Genomic DNA, 13071 nt, shown 5'->3' on the forward strand with positions numbered 1-13071 from the left:
GGAAATACGCGGTGTTTAAAATACACTGTCACTTCCCGGTTCCAGCCCAGACTCCCCTGAGCAGACACCATCTGGCTGGAGACTTCAAAGGAGCAGCAGCTGCCACTTCCAAACCGAAGAGGTCGAATTCTGAAGGCAATTCCCACAGGCGACGGCACCGCGGGGGAGTTTTCTTGGCAAACCAGCCGGCACACACCCACGCACCGAAGGGACAGGGAGCCTCAGTCTGGGGAAGGTATTTCCTTTTGAAACAACCCCACAAAACTCCCCAAAAGGCCAGCCTGCCCCTGTGGCCCATTACACTAGGATAGGTTACGCTGACATGCAGCTTTGCATTGGCAACTCTACAGGTCTGGGCACACATGCCTTCCCTAGGCACCGAGGACACTGCCCAGTCCTGCTCAGGCTACAGCAATGTGCACACTTTTAGGATGATCACAGTGTCCTCAACCATGCCAGCTGGGCACCCTCATCTGCTGCTGTTCCTCCCATGAGGAGCCCTGTCAGTATCACAGGTAGCAGACACGGGTAGTCAATGGTAGCAGACATAGATCCGTGCCGGGCAGTTAGCCAACCAGAGGAAGAAAGGAATCTTACTAATCCTTCCCAGCCAGCCAGCCATAATCCACCTGGATCAGCCGCCGCCGCGTGTGACCCTCACCTCCCCTCTTGTTCCCCCCCACACACAGCTAAAAACAACAGTCTAGATTTATACAGTAGCAGCAGACTCAGTTTGCTAAGTTCATTCGCTCAGACACCACTAAGGCACGATGGGCCCATCTCCCTGCTCGGTCCCACCGAGGAAGGGGAACAGCAGGAAGTGCTACACGCTGAGAAAAGGAAGAGGCGGAAGAGCAGGGGCACAGAGAGATACAAACGAGAGCAGATCTTCAGAAGGTGGAAAGAGAGATTAAAGGGCCACCAGCTCCGCGTGATAGATGACACACCACTGTCAGATGTGGCCTCGTTCACATTCGTTTGCTGGCAAACTTTTCCAGTGTAAAAAAAAAAAAAGAGGGGGGAGGGGAGGGGGGGGCTTCTAATGGTTTTGTCATCCCAATGCACCACGGGAAGCCAATTCCTGGTCTCAAACTTACAGCACTGAACTTGGGTGCAAGTCATACTGCCCACTTTCTTCCCACAGCCCCATTCTGCACACAGAGTAGATGTCTGGCCTCAGCCAGCCTTCCCCATTCATCTATAGGAGGTTCTCGCACGTCCCCGTCGGCGCTGATGAGGACGTTTGAGCAGTGCCCTCTTGAAGACACACACCAGGCCCGCAGGGAGACGCGGCCCCAACAGTCTTGGACCCTGCCTGTTGCTTTTCCCTGTCCGCACAGAAAGACGGGCAGCTCGCGCGTGGCAGAAAGGATGCTGCATATGAAAAGTCGCACTTGGGCCGCCCTCACGGGCCAAACGCAGCCCACAGAGCTTGGTAGCGTAGTCCACAGCCCCTCTCCATTTCGCACCAAGCTGCAGCCCACGCAGACTGCGGTTGCTGGCGTGCAGCGTTCCAAGATCAGGATGCAGCAGGACAGGATCGCACCAGTAGGGTCCATTTTTTGCAAATTAGCTGCAGGCTTCGGGCATCTAGCAAACTGCCAGAGGGGACCCCAATCCACTCGAGCATTTGAGCACTTTCAGTTGCTTCAAGTCTATGTATTTAAATGCTCTGGTGAATAGGAACGCTTACCTATTCAGCCAGAGATCCCTATTCCGCAAAGCAGTGAAGCCTTTTAATTAACTTTAGTCACATGCTTCAATGCCATTGACGCCAATGAGATTGATGCACATGGTTAAGGGCTGTGTCAAATCGAGGCTGCAAAGAGGGTGAAGTTTGCGGGCAGAGTCTCTAAAGTTATCCCAGAGACGTTGTAATTGTAAAATGCGTGTTGTAATAGCCAGGTTCAAACTAGTGTTACATGTCACTTGCCGCTGGACAATGCGAGTTGCATGACTCACCGTGATTTACTTCTGCTCCTTGTACATCAGTGTCTGGGAGTACCTTGCATTGGAACCGCAGTGCACTTAGGGAAATACAATGTCTCAGAGCCACTCCTAAACATAGGTACCGACTCCATGGGTACTCCGGGGCTGGAGCACCCACGGGGAAAAACTGGTGGGTGCTCAGCACCCACCGGCAGCTAATCTCCCCACCACAGCTCACCTCACCTCCGCCTCCTCCCCTGAGCACGCCGCATCCCGCTGTTTCACGGCGTAAAAAGCTGTGGGAGGGATGTGGGAGGAGCGGGAACGCGGCATGCTCAGGGGAGGAGGTGGGGCCGGGGCGGGGATTTGGGGAAGGAGTCCAATAGGGGCAAGGAGGGAGCGGAGACTTTGGGGAAGGAGTTGGAATGGGGGCAGGGCCAGGGGTCGAGCCAGCAGAAGTTGGCCCCTATGCTCCTAAATACATGTGATTGATCTGATGCACGTAAATAAAACATAAAGCACTTCCCGCGTGACCAGGTTACCTCAACCTACAAGGCTCCATTAAGTACACAGAGTAACCGAGAGGGTTTAAATTGCACATTTACAGTGACTGCTCCCAAAAAAATTTTCAGACATACCACCACCATCTAGTTTGGAATGTTATGGGATTCCGTCCAGCAAATGTGTTATTTGCAGCTCATAAGAACTTGCACTTACATACAGCCGTTTTCATCTCCCCCTCTCAAAGGACTTTGAGATGAATTAAGTTTCCTAAGAACTCTGTGAAAGTTATATAAACCGGGGCCAAGAGATGATGAGCAATTCACCCAAGGCCAGAAAGTAAGTCAGTGGCAAAGCTGACACTAAAGAACTCAGGAGTTCTGGTTCCCAGTTACATGTTCTAACCACTAGATACTTCCCTCTCACACACAAATATCTTTCCAAACCAAAGCGCACATACCAGTTCCAATGCTGCAAGGAATAAGATCCAACCTTTAAGGGTCAGATTGCGTCTTCCTCGGGTCTCAAACAACTGTCACGGGAAAGAAATGGACAGCCCAGGATCCCCTGACAATTGAAAGGTGACCAACCAAATAGTAAACTGCTACTTAAGAACAGTAGAGAGCCAATACCACCCCTTTCTCTTGAAAGGAGTTTTAGAAGCAATACTTATCCTCTTAAGGAAGATGGTCACCTCAACACTATCACAACACACTGCTCTCTCATTATATCTCAAGCTGGGTGGATAGAAATCAAGTTGGGGGGGGGATTTTGAGGGGGGGAGGAAATCTGATTTTTTTTTGTTTATTTCAATTATAACAGTAATTTAAATTATAAGTTTTTCTTTTTAAAAATAAACCTGTTTAAAATTAAATCTGAATTTAATACAAAATATATTAAGGCCTAAAAACTTAGCTTAGTCTCTTAAAACATTTACATAAAAATAAATATGCTGAATCCATGGGTCTCTAGCAAAACCACTGAGTTAGAATTAAAGTCTGCTTTTCTATATGAAGAAAGAGTCAGGGGAAAAACCATTTAAGTGTTGAAGTCAAACTCTATAAATATGGCACAATAGATTAGTCTAAATAACTTAGTCTCATTTTCAAGAGACAGGTGCGTAGGAATTTACGCTCTAGTCACTTTCATTTAGGCATATTTGAAAATTTTCCAAGGCTGACCTGAAATAATCCGTTTAATTCCCTGACCACAGTTAATCCTTCCATTTAGTTGAAAATGTGAAACATGTTTTGATACATTTATGTATCAAAACATGTAATGTTGTTTTGTTTAATACATTTATGTATCAAAACATGTAATGTTGTTTGTTTATATGCTTTTTGTTTGTTTAATTAAATCCCAGTTACCAAACTAATGCTGCTTGACACTTCATTCACTATTTTCTAACATACTAAAAACAAACATTAATAAGAATCTGAAACTATTAAGCCATATAATTGCTTAAATAAACGTGGTTCTATAGTGTACCCTCCTAGATAGCAAAAAGATGCACCAAATCTAGTGTAAAGACTATTTAGTTGTAAATCATGTTGTAATGGTGATCTCAACCAATGAGAATGCACCTTTCTTTTAAAAGTAACTGCAGTACAAATGGAAAAGTTGAATAAAATCGATGATTTAAATCACCTTGATCCATCCCCCTGGCACAAGGTTATTTCTTGATATACAGCTATGGTTCACTGGCTTCAAACCTTTACATTCTGCTCCAAACCCTCTTTAATAACCGACACCACATTAATTAATTAATGGAGATATCCTACCTCCTAGAACTGGAAGGGACCTTGAAAGGTCATTGAGTCCAGCCCCCTGCCTTCACTAGCAGGACCAAGTACTGATTTTGCCCCAGATCCCTAAATGGCCCCCTCAAGGATTGAACTCACAACCCTGGGTTTAGTGGGCCAATGCTCAAACCACTGAGCTATCGCTCCTCCTGGAAAGGCTAGAAAGGGCAAAATTATTGGCTGGCAATCCGAGCTGAGAGAAAGGGCTTGATGCACGGATCCCACAGACCTGGGATTAATAACAGCCATTTCCCCACATCTCTTATAGTTAATCAAGTTCATTAATTAGAGAGAGCGCAACAAAGAAACGCTTTTTAATTTCACTGACCGTCCCCTTGCTCTGGTGTTATAGCAAAGAGTAAACACGAGTCCCCCGTGTGCCTTTTCTACACCATCCATTTATTTTTAATTACGCCATGCCTCTCCTGTAATTAAGATAGGAATAACCAAACTGGCACCCCAAGGTGCACACGACACCCCATCAGAATGAATAGGCAGTTAAGTGACTGGCCCCATCCTGCTGAGCAGCCCAGGGCAGCACAGAAGGTGCTCATCTCCCACTGACACACACACACCCGGGACTGTGACTGCTGCCTTGGCGAGCACGGATGGCCCTCAGCACCTTGCAGGTTCCAGCCCTATAAACATCAATATCAAGCCCCCTCCTGAGCGTACGGCAGGTGGGGTCTGACATAGGCCCTCCGGTCTGTTCACACAACTGCACAGACTGTGATGGAAACTTGTCGTCGTGCTACTGCCCCCTGTGCGCCTCCTCGTGGCTGGGCAGAGTGCTGCAGCCGATCTGCCTCGGTTTCCCTGGCAGGGTTTCCAACCCACTCGGACGGCTTATGGCTCAACACTCTGGCCAGGTTACTATAATGCACCTTCCGCGCCCCACTTCCCAAGTCACGGTTCCAAAAACAAACCCCAAATAAAAGGAGTTAGTATCCCTGTCGGACTTAAGTCTCAGCCCTTTGGCGGTTGTGTGTCCATCCTTAGGGCTCAGCTCTGAGACCCCACCCAACCGTAACCTGGCTTTACTGCCCCCGGCAGGTCCCTGACAGCCCCAGACAGCCCCGTCAGACCTGCCTTCCTGCAGGGAAGCTATGACTGGCCATGGTCCTACTCAGCGCCTGGCTCCAGCCAGGTTTCTCTCCCCAAGCTAGAGCAGCTGGTCTGCTCTCCTTCCTGACCAGCCGCACCTGAGCAAGCTCATGTCTTTCCAGCCCCTTCCCAGAGGCCTGACCCCCGCTACAGGTGTTGCGCTGGATATTGGCCCTTTCCAGCCCACACAGGGTTTGCATGCCCCATCCCAGAGCTCTCCGCTGGTAGCTCAGGGCAGGATATGGCCCTGAGCATTAGGGATGGGGAGACAAGAATGGACAATTGTGCACAGACCCTTTCCGTCCCCTCCGCCAGCACTTTCCACTAGAGAAGGGCCTGACCGTAAACCCAAACCGCCAAGCCGGAGGAAGTTCTGATCCTGATCCAGGTTTCATGGCTGGATACTGCTCTTCACACCGGCCTGGGCCAAACCCCAGCACCTCCCCTGGCTTCTACGGGGTGTATCAGAGTTCTGCGGTTTAGACCCACCTCTAGCACAAACCCAAAGGCAATGAGCAGGGAAATGTCAGGGGAAAGTTCGATGCCGCAGGCCTTCCACAGCTAGGCCCTGGGCGCCTAGACCATGCAAGGCCCCTACAGCCACCACCCTTCCACGCCCTATACCATGCAAGATCCCCCTGCCCATCACCCTACCCAACCCCCCCACCCTATTCTCACCCCATATCATGGAAGAGCCCCATGGCCAGGCTCCTACCACACAGGGCCCCTATGCCTAACCACCATCCCCAGCCTCCCATCCTACCCTGCCCCATACGATGCAAGGTCCCCATAAAAGGAAATATCCTGGCATCATTGGGGAAGCCTAGGATGCCCATGGCATGCAGGGGATTACCATAAATACTGTTACCGGAGTTCTTCGAATTATAGACAAGCATTATAGCTATTTCTGTACATTTCCATTCATCCTCAATTTGTTGGTCTCACTATCAAGAAAACAAAAGATGCCCCATGTGCAGCACCCACTGGGAGCCGCCATGCCGGATGCAGAGAGGAGATGCTGATTTCCAGGGACGTGCACACTCAGAAGAAGAGAGCACAATGCTTCTTTTTAGGATGTTAGCTTTACAAGTGATGCTTCAGGCACGCTCTCAGACTCCAGGCAGTTGACGCTTATTAACAGAGCAGAAGGAAACAGCAGCAGAAGAGGTTACCACCAGCTGAAAGAGTCCGTCGCAAAATCAGGCTGGGGTCTGTGCAAACAGCCAATGCGTGCTCTTTAAAGACGGCGGTAGGATTTGGAATGCAGTGGTAATGTCAAGCTGATTCTAAAGAGAGGAGACCACGTACTGCATTTCCCCTGGGGAGCAGCCTTGTAACAAGACACTCTAAGTGTACTCATTTGTCGTTTATTTTTTCCCCCCAACTTGTTTGTAAAGCTTGCTTCACTTCATAGCACTTAGCACTTGCAGAGCTCTTTACGTCGTTCGCAAACACTGACTGACTAAATCTTGCAGCAATCTATAAACGCGGTAAGCATCACTCCCACTGGAAAACTGGCACAGGCAGATTGTGTGATTTGCCCAAGGCATACAGCAAATCAGTGGCAGAGATGGGTATAAAAAGCAGACCTTCTGATGCTCAGTTTAGTAGGCCGTCCTGCCCGCCAGCTGGTGTTTGTTTTCCTGCTGCTGTCTACAATACATAACTTTTCTAGGGATGCTGGCAACTATGGGAAGAACCCAATCCAAGTTTCAGGGCTCTCTCCAGGCAAAAAGCACGGCCTGTAAGCGGCCATACACATAGGGCCGGATCCAGTCAGTGGGTGTCCCTCTCTTGACTTTTGTAGGCTTTGGCTCAGATATCCATAGGAAGCATGTACAGGAATCCTGCAGATCAATTCAGCACACAAGCCTCACACAGAAAAGCATGGAGAACTGCAGCCACTAGCTCTGTCTTCTCCTTAGCACGCTGGGCCTGATCCAAAGCCCACAGGAAACAATGGAAAAATCTACCCGTGATCTCGATGACGGTCTCTCACTGGGATTTTCAATGGAGCCCAAAGGAGTTATGCACCCAGATCCCATTGAAATTCATTGGAATCCGAGCATCAACTCCCTTCGTCTTCTCTAGAAATCCCAAATGCTGTGTTATCATCCATTATTATATATTACTGTAGCATCTGGATGCCCCAACCAAGATCAAGACCCCTTTATGGCCAGTTCTTTACAAAGCACAGTGAGGAGATGGTCTCTGCCCCAAGGAATTTGCAATCTAACGTGCCACCAAACTCAGTTCTCTCAGCCGAAGGAATCTCGCCCCCACATTCACTCTTCCAGACTAAGGCATCGTTGGAATTCAGCTCCCAGAGAAGCTTGCGATCATTCAGTTGCAATTCCCATCTTAAGAGTTAGCCATGTTCTTTCTCTGCCACGTACCCTGGGGTGAGAGCTCAGCGCTGGCACCAGACTGCCAAGACCCCTGAAAATTAAACTCTCTAAGCCACAGGAAATCAGGAGTTTGGTCAATGGGGTTCTTAAGTTCTTCATTAAGGTGGCAGGGAATAATGCTTGTGAATGGCAGGGCATAATCAAGTCTATTATAGTATCTAGGACGAAGTGTTCCCTATTATGACATATCAAGGTATATTTTATCTGAGCTCTTCTACAGAACCCTCGTTTATAAAAGACTCATTAGACGGTAACAGGTTCCTTGCCTCCTCCAGCATTTTGAAAGGAATTTCGGGCTCCAGTGGATATGCAGTTTTCCCCCGGTCGTGGTGACAGGACACTCTGACAGCAAGATTCATCATAAGGGCAACCACTCAGATTCTCCACCTCACTGATCCAGAGCAGGGAAGGGGGGATGGAGGGAGATCTCCCGCCCAAGCTAGAAGAACAGCTTCAGATCTCAGCTGCGAAGCAAGCAAGACTCAAGGGCTTTTGGCATTGGAGGACAGAAAACGTGGGAACAGTGCTCCGTGATGCTGCACAGACAGCAAGCCTTCTTAGGAGGATAATTATTGCTTCCCCCCCACCACTCATTTTGGGCCTGACCAATATCTACTGAAGTCAACAGGTGTCTACCCATTGACTTCAAAGGGCATTGGATCAAACTCTTTACGGCAAAGCTTTGACCTGGCCTATTTGGTGTTTTGGGGCAGCAATTTAGAACTTGATTCATTACCTCTTTCAAGCCACATTTCTCACCCAAAACCCTCACTGACCTTCACTGGGAGATCTGTGCAGACACCCAAAGGAGAATACGCATGGCCTTTAATAATGGTGTTATTATATCACCTGTAGGAATGGGCACTATGGTTTGGGGAAGGGAGCGTTATCTAGAGGTAAAAACAGACAACAGGGGAGCATGGTAGGGAACATGAAAAAAAACAAACACCTTTCTTCTTACAGCATCTCCTCCATAGCTCTCAATGAAACTACTCCTAAGACAGCTACAAGTCACACAACCTGCCTTCTTGGCTTCAATGGGAAATGTCTCTCTGGCAGATGCCAGTGAAAGGGAAGGGGAAAATAACAGCAGGACGATGAAAAGGAAGGCAGAAAACAACGCAGAACAAGAGTAGAAAGGGTGCATTTTTACACAGAAGAACCTACACACACAACAATTCTAGGGAAGAAGAGGAAGCTACTGCCATACAGAGAAAACCTGAGCAACTTTCCCTTAGGTGGCACTGATCACTCCCATGGCAAGTTACATCTTGTCTATGGGTCTTGCAGACCTCAAGAAACAAAGACCTTAGAAACAAATCCAGTCTGGTGCGGATAGGTCCGTTTTCACTTTCACCTTGAAAACTGATTAACACATCACTTCCAAAAAACAAAAAGCCTCAAAAGTTCCCATAGCACTTTGATCTTTTATTGTCACCTGATACCTCAGGAAATCGTGACTCACAGTTTACAGAGCAATTTGTTTCCTTTTAAGAATTCCCCCAAACAGGGTCAGCCCCAATATGGCCTTTTACTTCTGAAGCCACTCTTCTTTCTGCTTTTGTTCCAGTGCCCTAGAGAAGTGGTTCTCAACCAGAGGTATCCCTGGGGGTTCGCAGAGGTCTTCTAGGGGATACATCAGCTCATCTAGATAGTTGCCTAATTTTATAAAAGGTTACGTAAAAAGCACTAGCAAAGTCAGTACAAACTAAAATTTCATGCAGTGACTTGTTTATACTGCTCGATAGATTACACCCTGAAATGTAAATACAATATTTATATTCCAATTGATTTATTTTATAATTCTATGGTCAAAATGAGAAAGTCAGCAATTGTTCAGTAACAGTGTGCTGTGCCACTTTTGTATTTTTAGGTCTGATTTTGTAAGCAGGTAGTTTTTAAGTGAGGTGAAACTTGGGGGTACCCAAGACAAATCAGACTCCTGAAAGGGGTACGGTAGTCTGAAAAGATTCAGAGCCAGTGCCCCAGAGGACAGAGAACATTGCTCTCTGCCTGTATTTTCACTTGCTCAAACCAACCTTTGACAGTATCATCTCTCAGTTAACACATGATTGGAACAGATTTTCAGTTGAGGGGCATTGGTTAAGATAGTATATTAATAATTCCCTGTTTTCACATAGCACCTTCCATCCTTAAAGATCCCAAGGTAATTTCTACAAGCCTTAATCAAATAGGAACTAAACTCCGTCTACTGATATGTGGCAAAAGAGTAAGATATATATACGAAGCTGCCGATTGTTCGTGTTTTTTATATTGTAAAGAAAGAACTAAGAATCTTTGAGACAAAAGGCCGATAGGTCAAATTGCCCCAAGACTTGTGGGTGCTATAAAGAGCTATTTACACATGAATTTTTTGAAAGTGAAATGGGAACATCTTATACCAGCCATTCTTATTTTGGACTCCAAAGCTATCATTGGAAGCAATAAATTGAGAGAAAGATGCTTTCTGAAGGCTTCTATGTTGCACCAAGTTTCATTTGCAAATGAAACAACTGGGTGAAGTCCCAATGCGTCTATAAGTTTTTGGACATAACGACCACGCAACAGTTACTGAGATTTCTGAACCCTTTCCCATAAAGTCCTGCGACAGAAACTAGACCTGGAAAAGCTGTGTTATAGATTACCCAGTCCACATCACTGACCAAGGAGAGATTGCTTCCCATTTATTAGCATTTAATCCTGCCTAGTTTTAAATGCTTTTCCAATACCTTGTTTGCCAAGAACTTGCTAGGATGATCTTTCCCATTTATACCTTTCCCACGGGACCCTATGCTGGACCCCAACCTTGTTTCCATCCTATGATCCAACCTCCAGAGCCTCCTCACTCACCTGTCGCAGGTGTTTCAGCAGTTCAGTTGCCTCGTCCTGTTTCCCTTGCTTCACCAGCAGCAGCATGTCCTGGATCATACCGATCCGCCGGTGGTAAGGGGGCAAGTTGCCACCACTCTTCCCAAACTTATCACTGGACTTCACCATGAAGGATGCTAGGAAGTCTCCCCGGTCCCTAGCTGGCATCTTCTTGCGGGAGCCTGGATTGTGAGACTGGGGGCTCTCCCCTGCACCGGGAGGCTGGCATCCTTTGGTGTGCTTGGTGCCCATGGTATAGCCAAGCCACCAGGAGCCTCATCCGAAACGCCTCCCCCAGGCTTCATGCAAAAGCGTTTGGTCTCGGTAGCCCCTGGCGGGAAGCGATGTGGCTGGGCAGTAGATCTCAGCGGCTCCAGGGCAGGGTGCCCTCTCTGTGCCCGCCTCAGTGGAAGTGCAGACGCCCAGCAGCCTGACTTCGCTCACCAGTAAGAAATACAACCGGCATCGTCCCCCATTGCTGCCAGCGGAAAAAAAACAGGATTCGAAACAAAATCCAGGGAGCTTCTTACCAATGGCCCCTGAGCCTCCCAGTGGCCAGGGGCAAGGAAGGGGCTGGCCGGCTGGCCCAGGGCTAATCGCAATAGGTAGTGGCTTCTCCCCCACGCCTCGCTCAGAAGCGGGAGGCTCTTCCCACGGAGAGTTGGGCAAAGCCAGCAGCCCCCCTGGCACGAACCAACCCAAAGCCGCTTCCCCGGGACCCCCCTAGCCGGGAAGACGCTGCAGGCTCCAGGCAGTGCATGGTGCTGCGGAGAGCGGTCAGCCCCCACGCACCCCGCCAGGCCCCCAGCACTGCCCGGGGCCACGGGGCCGGCTCAGTCCTCGCTCCCCATCGCGGCGGGGCCGGAGCAGCCGGGCGCCCGCTCTAGCCGCGGCAGCAACTTCGGGGGAACTGTTGCATGTCCCCGAACAAAGGCAGCGGGCGGCGGCGGCTCTCCCGAGCCAGCCCCGCTCCCTTCCCCGGCAGGAATCAATCCCGGGCAGCCGCCGGGGCGCTGCAGGGGGCGGCCAGGCGGGGTCCCCGGCCCCCGCCCAGGGCAGGGCGCAGCTCGCTCGGGGACGGAGCCAGGCGGGGGGTGGCCGCTGCCCCGCACGCCGCCGGCCGGAGGGAGGGCTGGGCTGGGCTGGGCTGGGCTCGGCGCGCCGGGGCCGGGCGGCTGGAGGAAGCGGGATCCGGACGGGCGGCTCCTCGCTCCGGTCTCCCCCTGCTGCCCGGCTGGCTGAGCTGCAGCGGAGAGCGAGCGCCGAGCCCCGGGCCCGGGCGGCTCCCCGGGGAGGGCAGCGGGCGGGACCCGCTGCACCGGTGCCAGCCTGGCCCGGCCTCCCGCGGCCCCGACCAGTCCGTGGAGAATCCCGCCCCGCCTGGGCCTCCTCCCAGCCCGGCCCCCCAGCGCTCCCTGGTCCCTGAGACCCAGCAGCCGGACCCCCCTGCACGTTGTGGAGGTTCCCCCGGGGCCCTGCGGGAACCGCTCCCCCCTTGAGCAGGGGGTAGGTCCCGGTACAGGAGTTGTCCAGATCACAAGAACCAGGGTCCATCTAGCCCAGTATCCTGGCGGCCGACAGTGGCCAATGCCAGGTGCCCCCGAGGGAGTGAACCTAGGGTGACCAGACAGCAAGTGTGAAAAATCGGGACAGGGAGTGGGGGGTAATAGGAGGCTATATAAGAAAAAGACCCCAAAATCGGGACTGTCCCTATAAAAATCGGGACATCTGGTCACCCTAAGTGAACCTAACAGGTAATGATCAAGTGATCTCTCTCCTGCCCAGGGCCGACAAGAGGGGGGGGGGGAAGCCGGTACAAATTACCGGGGCCGGTGGTCCAAAAGGGGGCCTGGTTTCCCAGCCTGTTTAGCCGGTCTGCCCTTGCCGGGGGGAGGGGGGGGGGGCGCTTGAAAAAAATTTTTCACTGGGCCGCACCCGCTCTCGGGGACCCTGCTCCTGCCATCCATCTCCACCCTCTGACAAACAGAGACTAGGGACACCCTTCCTTACCCATCCTGGCTAATAGCCATTAATGGACTTAACCTCCATGAATTTATCCAGTTCTCTTTTAAACCCTGTGATAGAGCCAGCAGGCTGCTCGCTGGAGGTGGGGCTGAGCAATCCAGGCAGGAGAGGCAGGTTCAGGTATTAAAACAAAGGGAAGAAGAGCAGAAGAGAAGCAAAAGACAGCAGGCAGTGAATGGGATTTAATAAATATTATTCATATATCCAACAACACATCTACGTTTTCCACACACAGACAGCCATCTCCCTTCCCGAGCCTACCTGCTTGCCAGTTTTTATCATTTATCCCACAAGGATCAGCTCTGGTCCTAGTCAACATCTACCTGCACCCACTCGGGGAACCGGTCAGATAACATGGACTCGAGTGCTAGCACTACCTCAGTGAGTCCACCACCTCAAATCACACCACCACTCAGACGGCTCAGTGCTTGGAC

At 50.3% G+C, this 13071-nt stretch overlaps 1 protein-coding gene across 1 annotated transcript in view; it reads right to left on the reverse strand.

Moving 5' to 3' along the window:
- LRRC75A (leucine rich repeat containing 75A) overlaps window positions 1-11947 on the reverse strand; it is a 181918-nt gene extending 169971 nt beyond the window's left edge. The window contains exon 1 of the mRNA XM_005283407.5: window positions 10595-11947. Within this exon, the coding sequence (XP_005283464.1) occupies window positions 10595-10864 (270 nt within the window). The 5' untranslated portion in view covers window positions 10865-11947. The remainder of the gene's footprint in view (window positions 1-10594) is intronic.
- Window positions 11948-13071: the final 1124 nt, after the last annotated feature.

The sequence above is a fragment of the Chrysemys picta genome, chromosome 19 (assembly GCF_011386835.1).
Source record: "Chrysemys picta bellii isolate R12L10 chromosome 19, ASM1138683v2, whole genome shotgun sequence".
NCBI lineage: Eukaryota > Metazoa > Chordata > Testudines > Emydidae > Chrysemys > Chrysemys picta.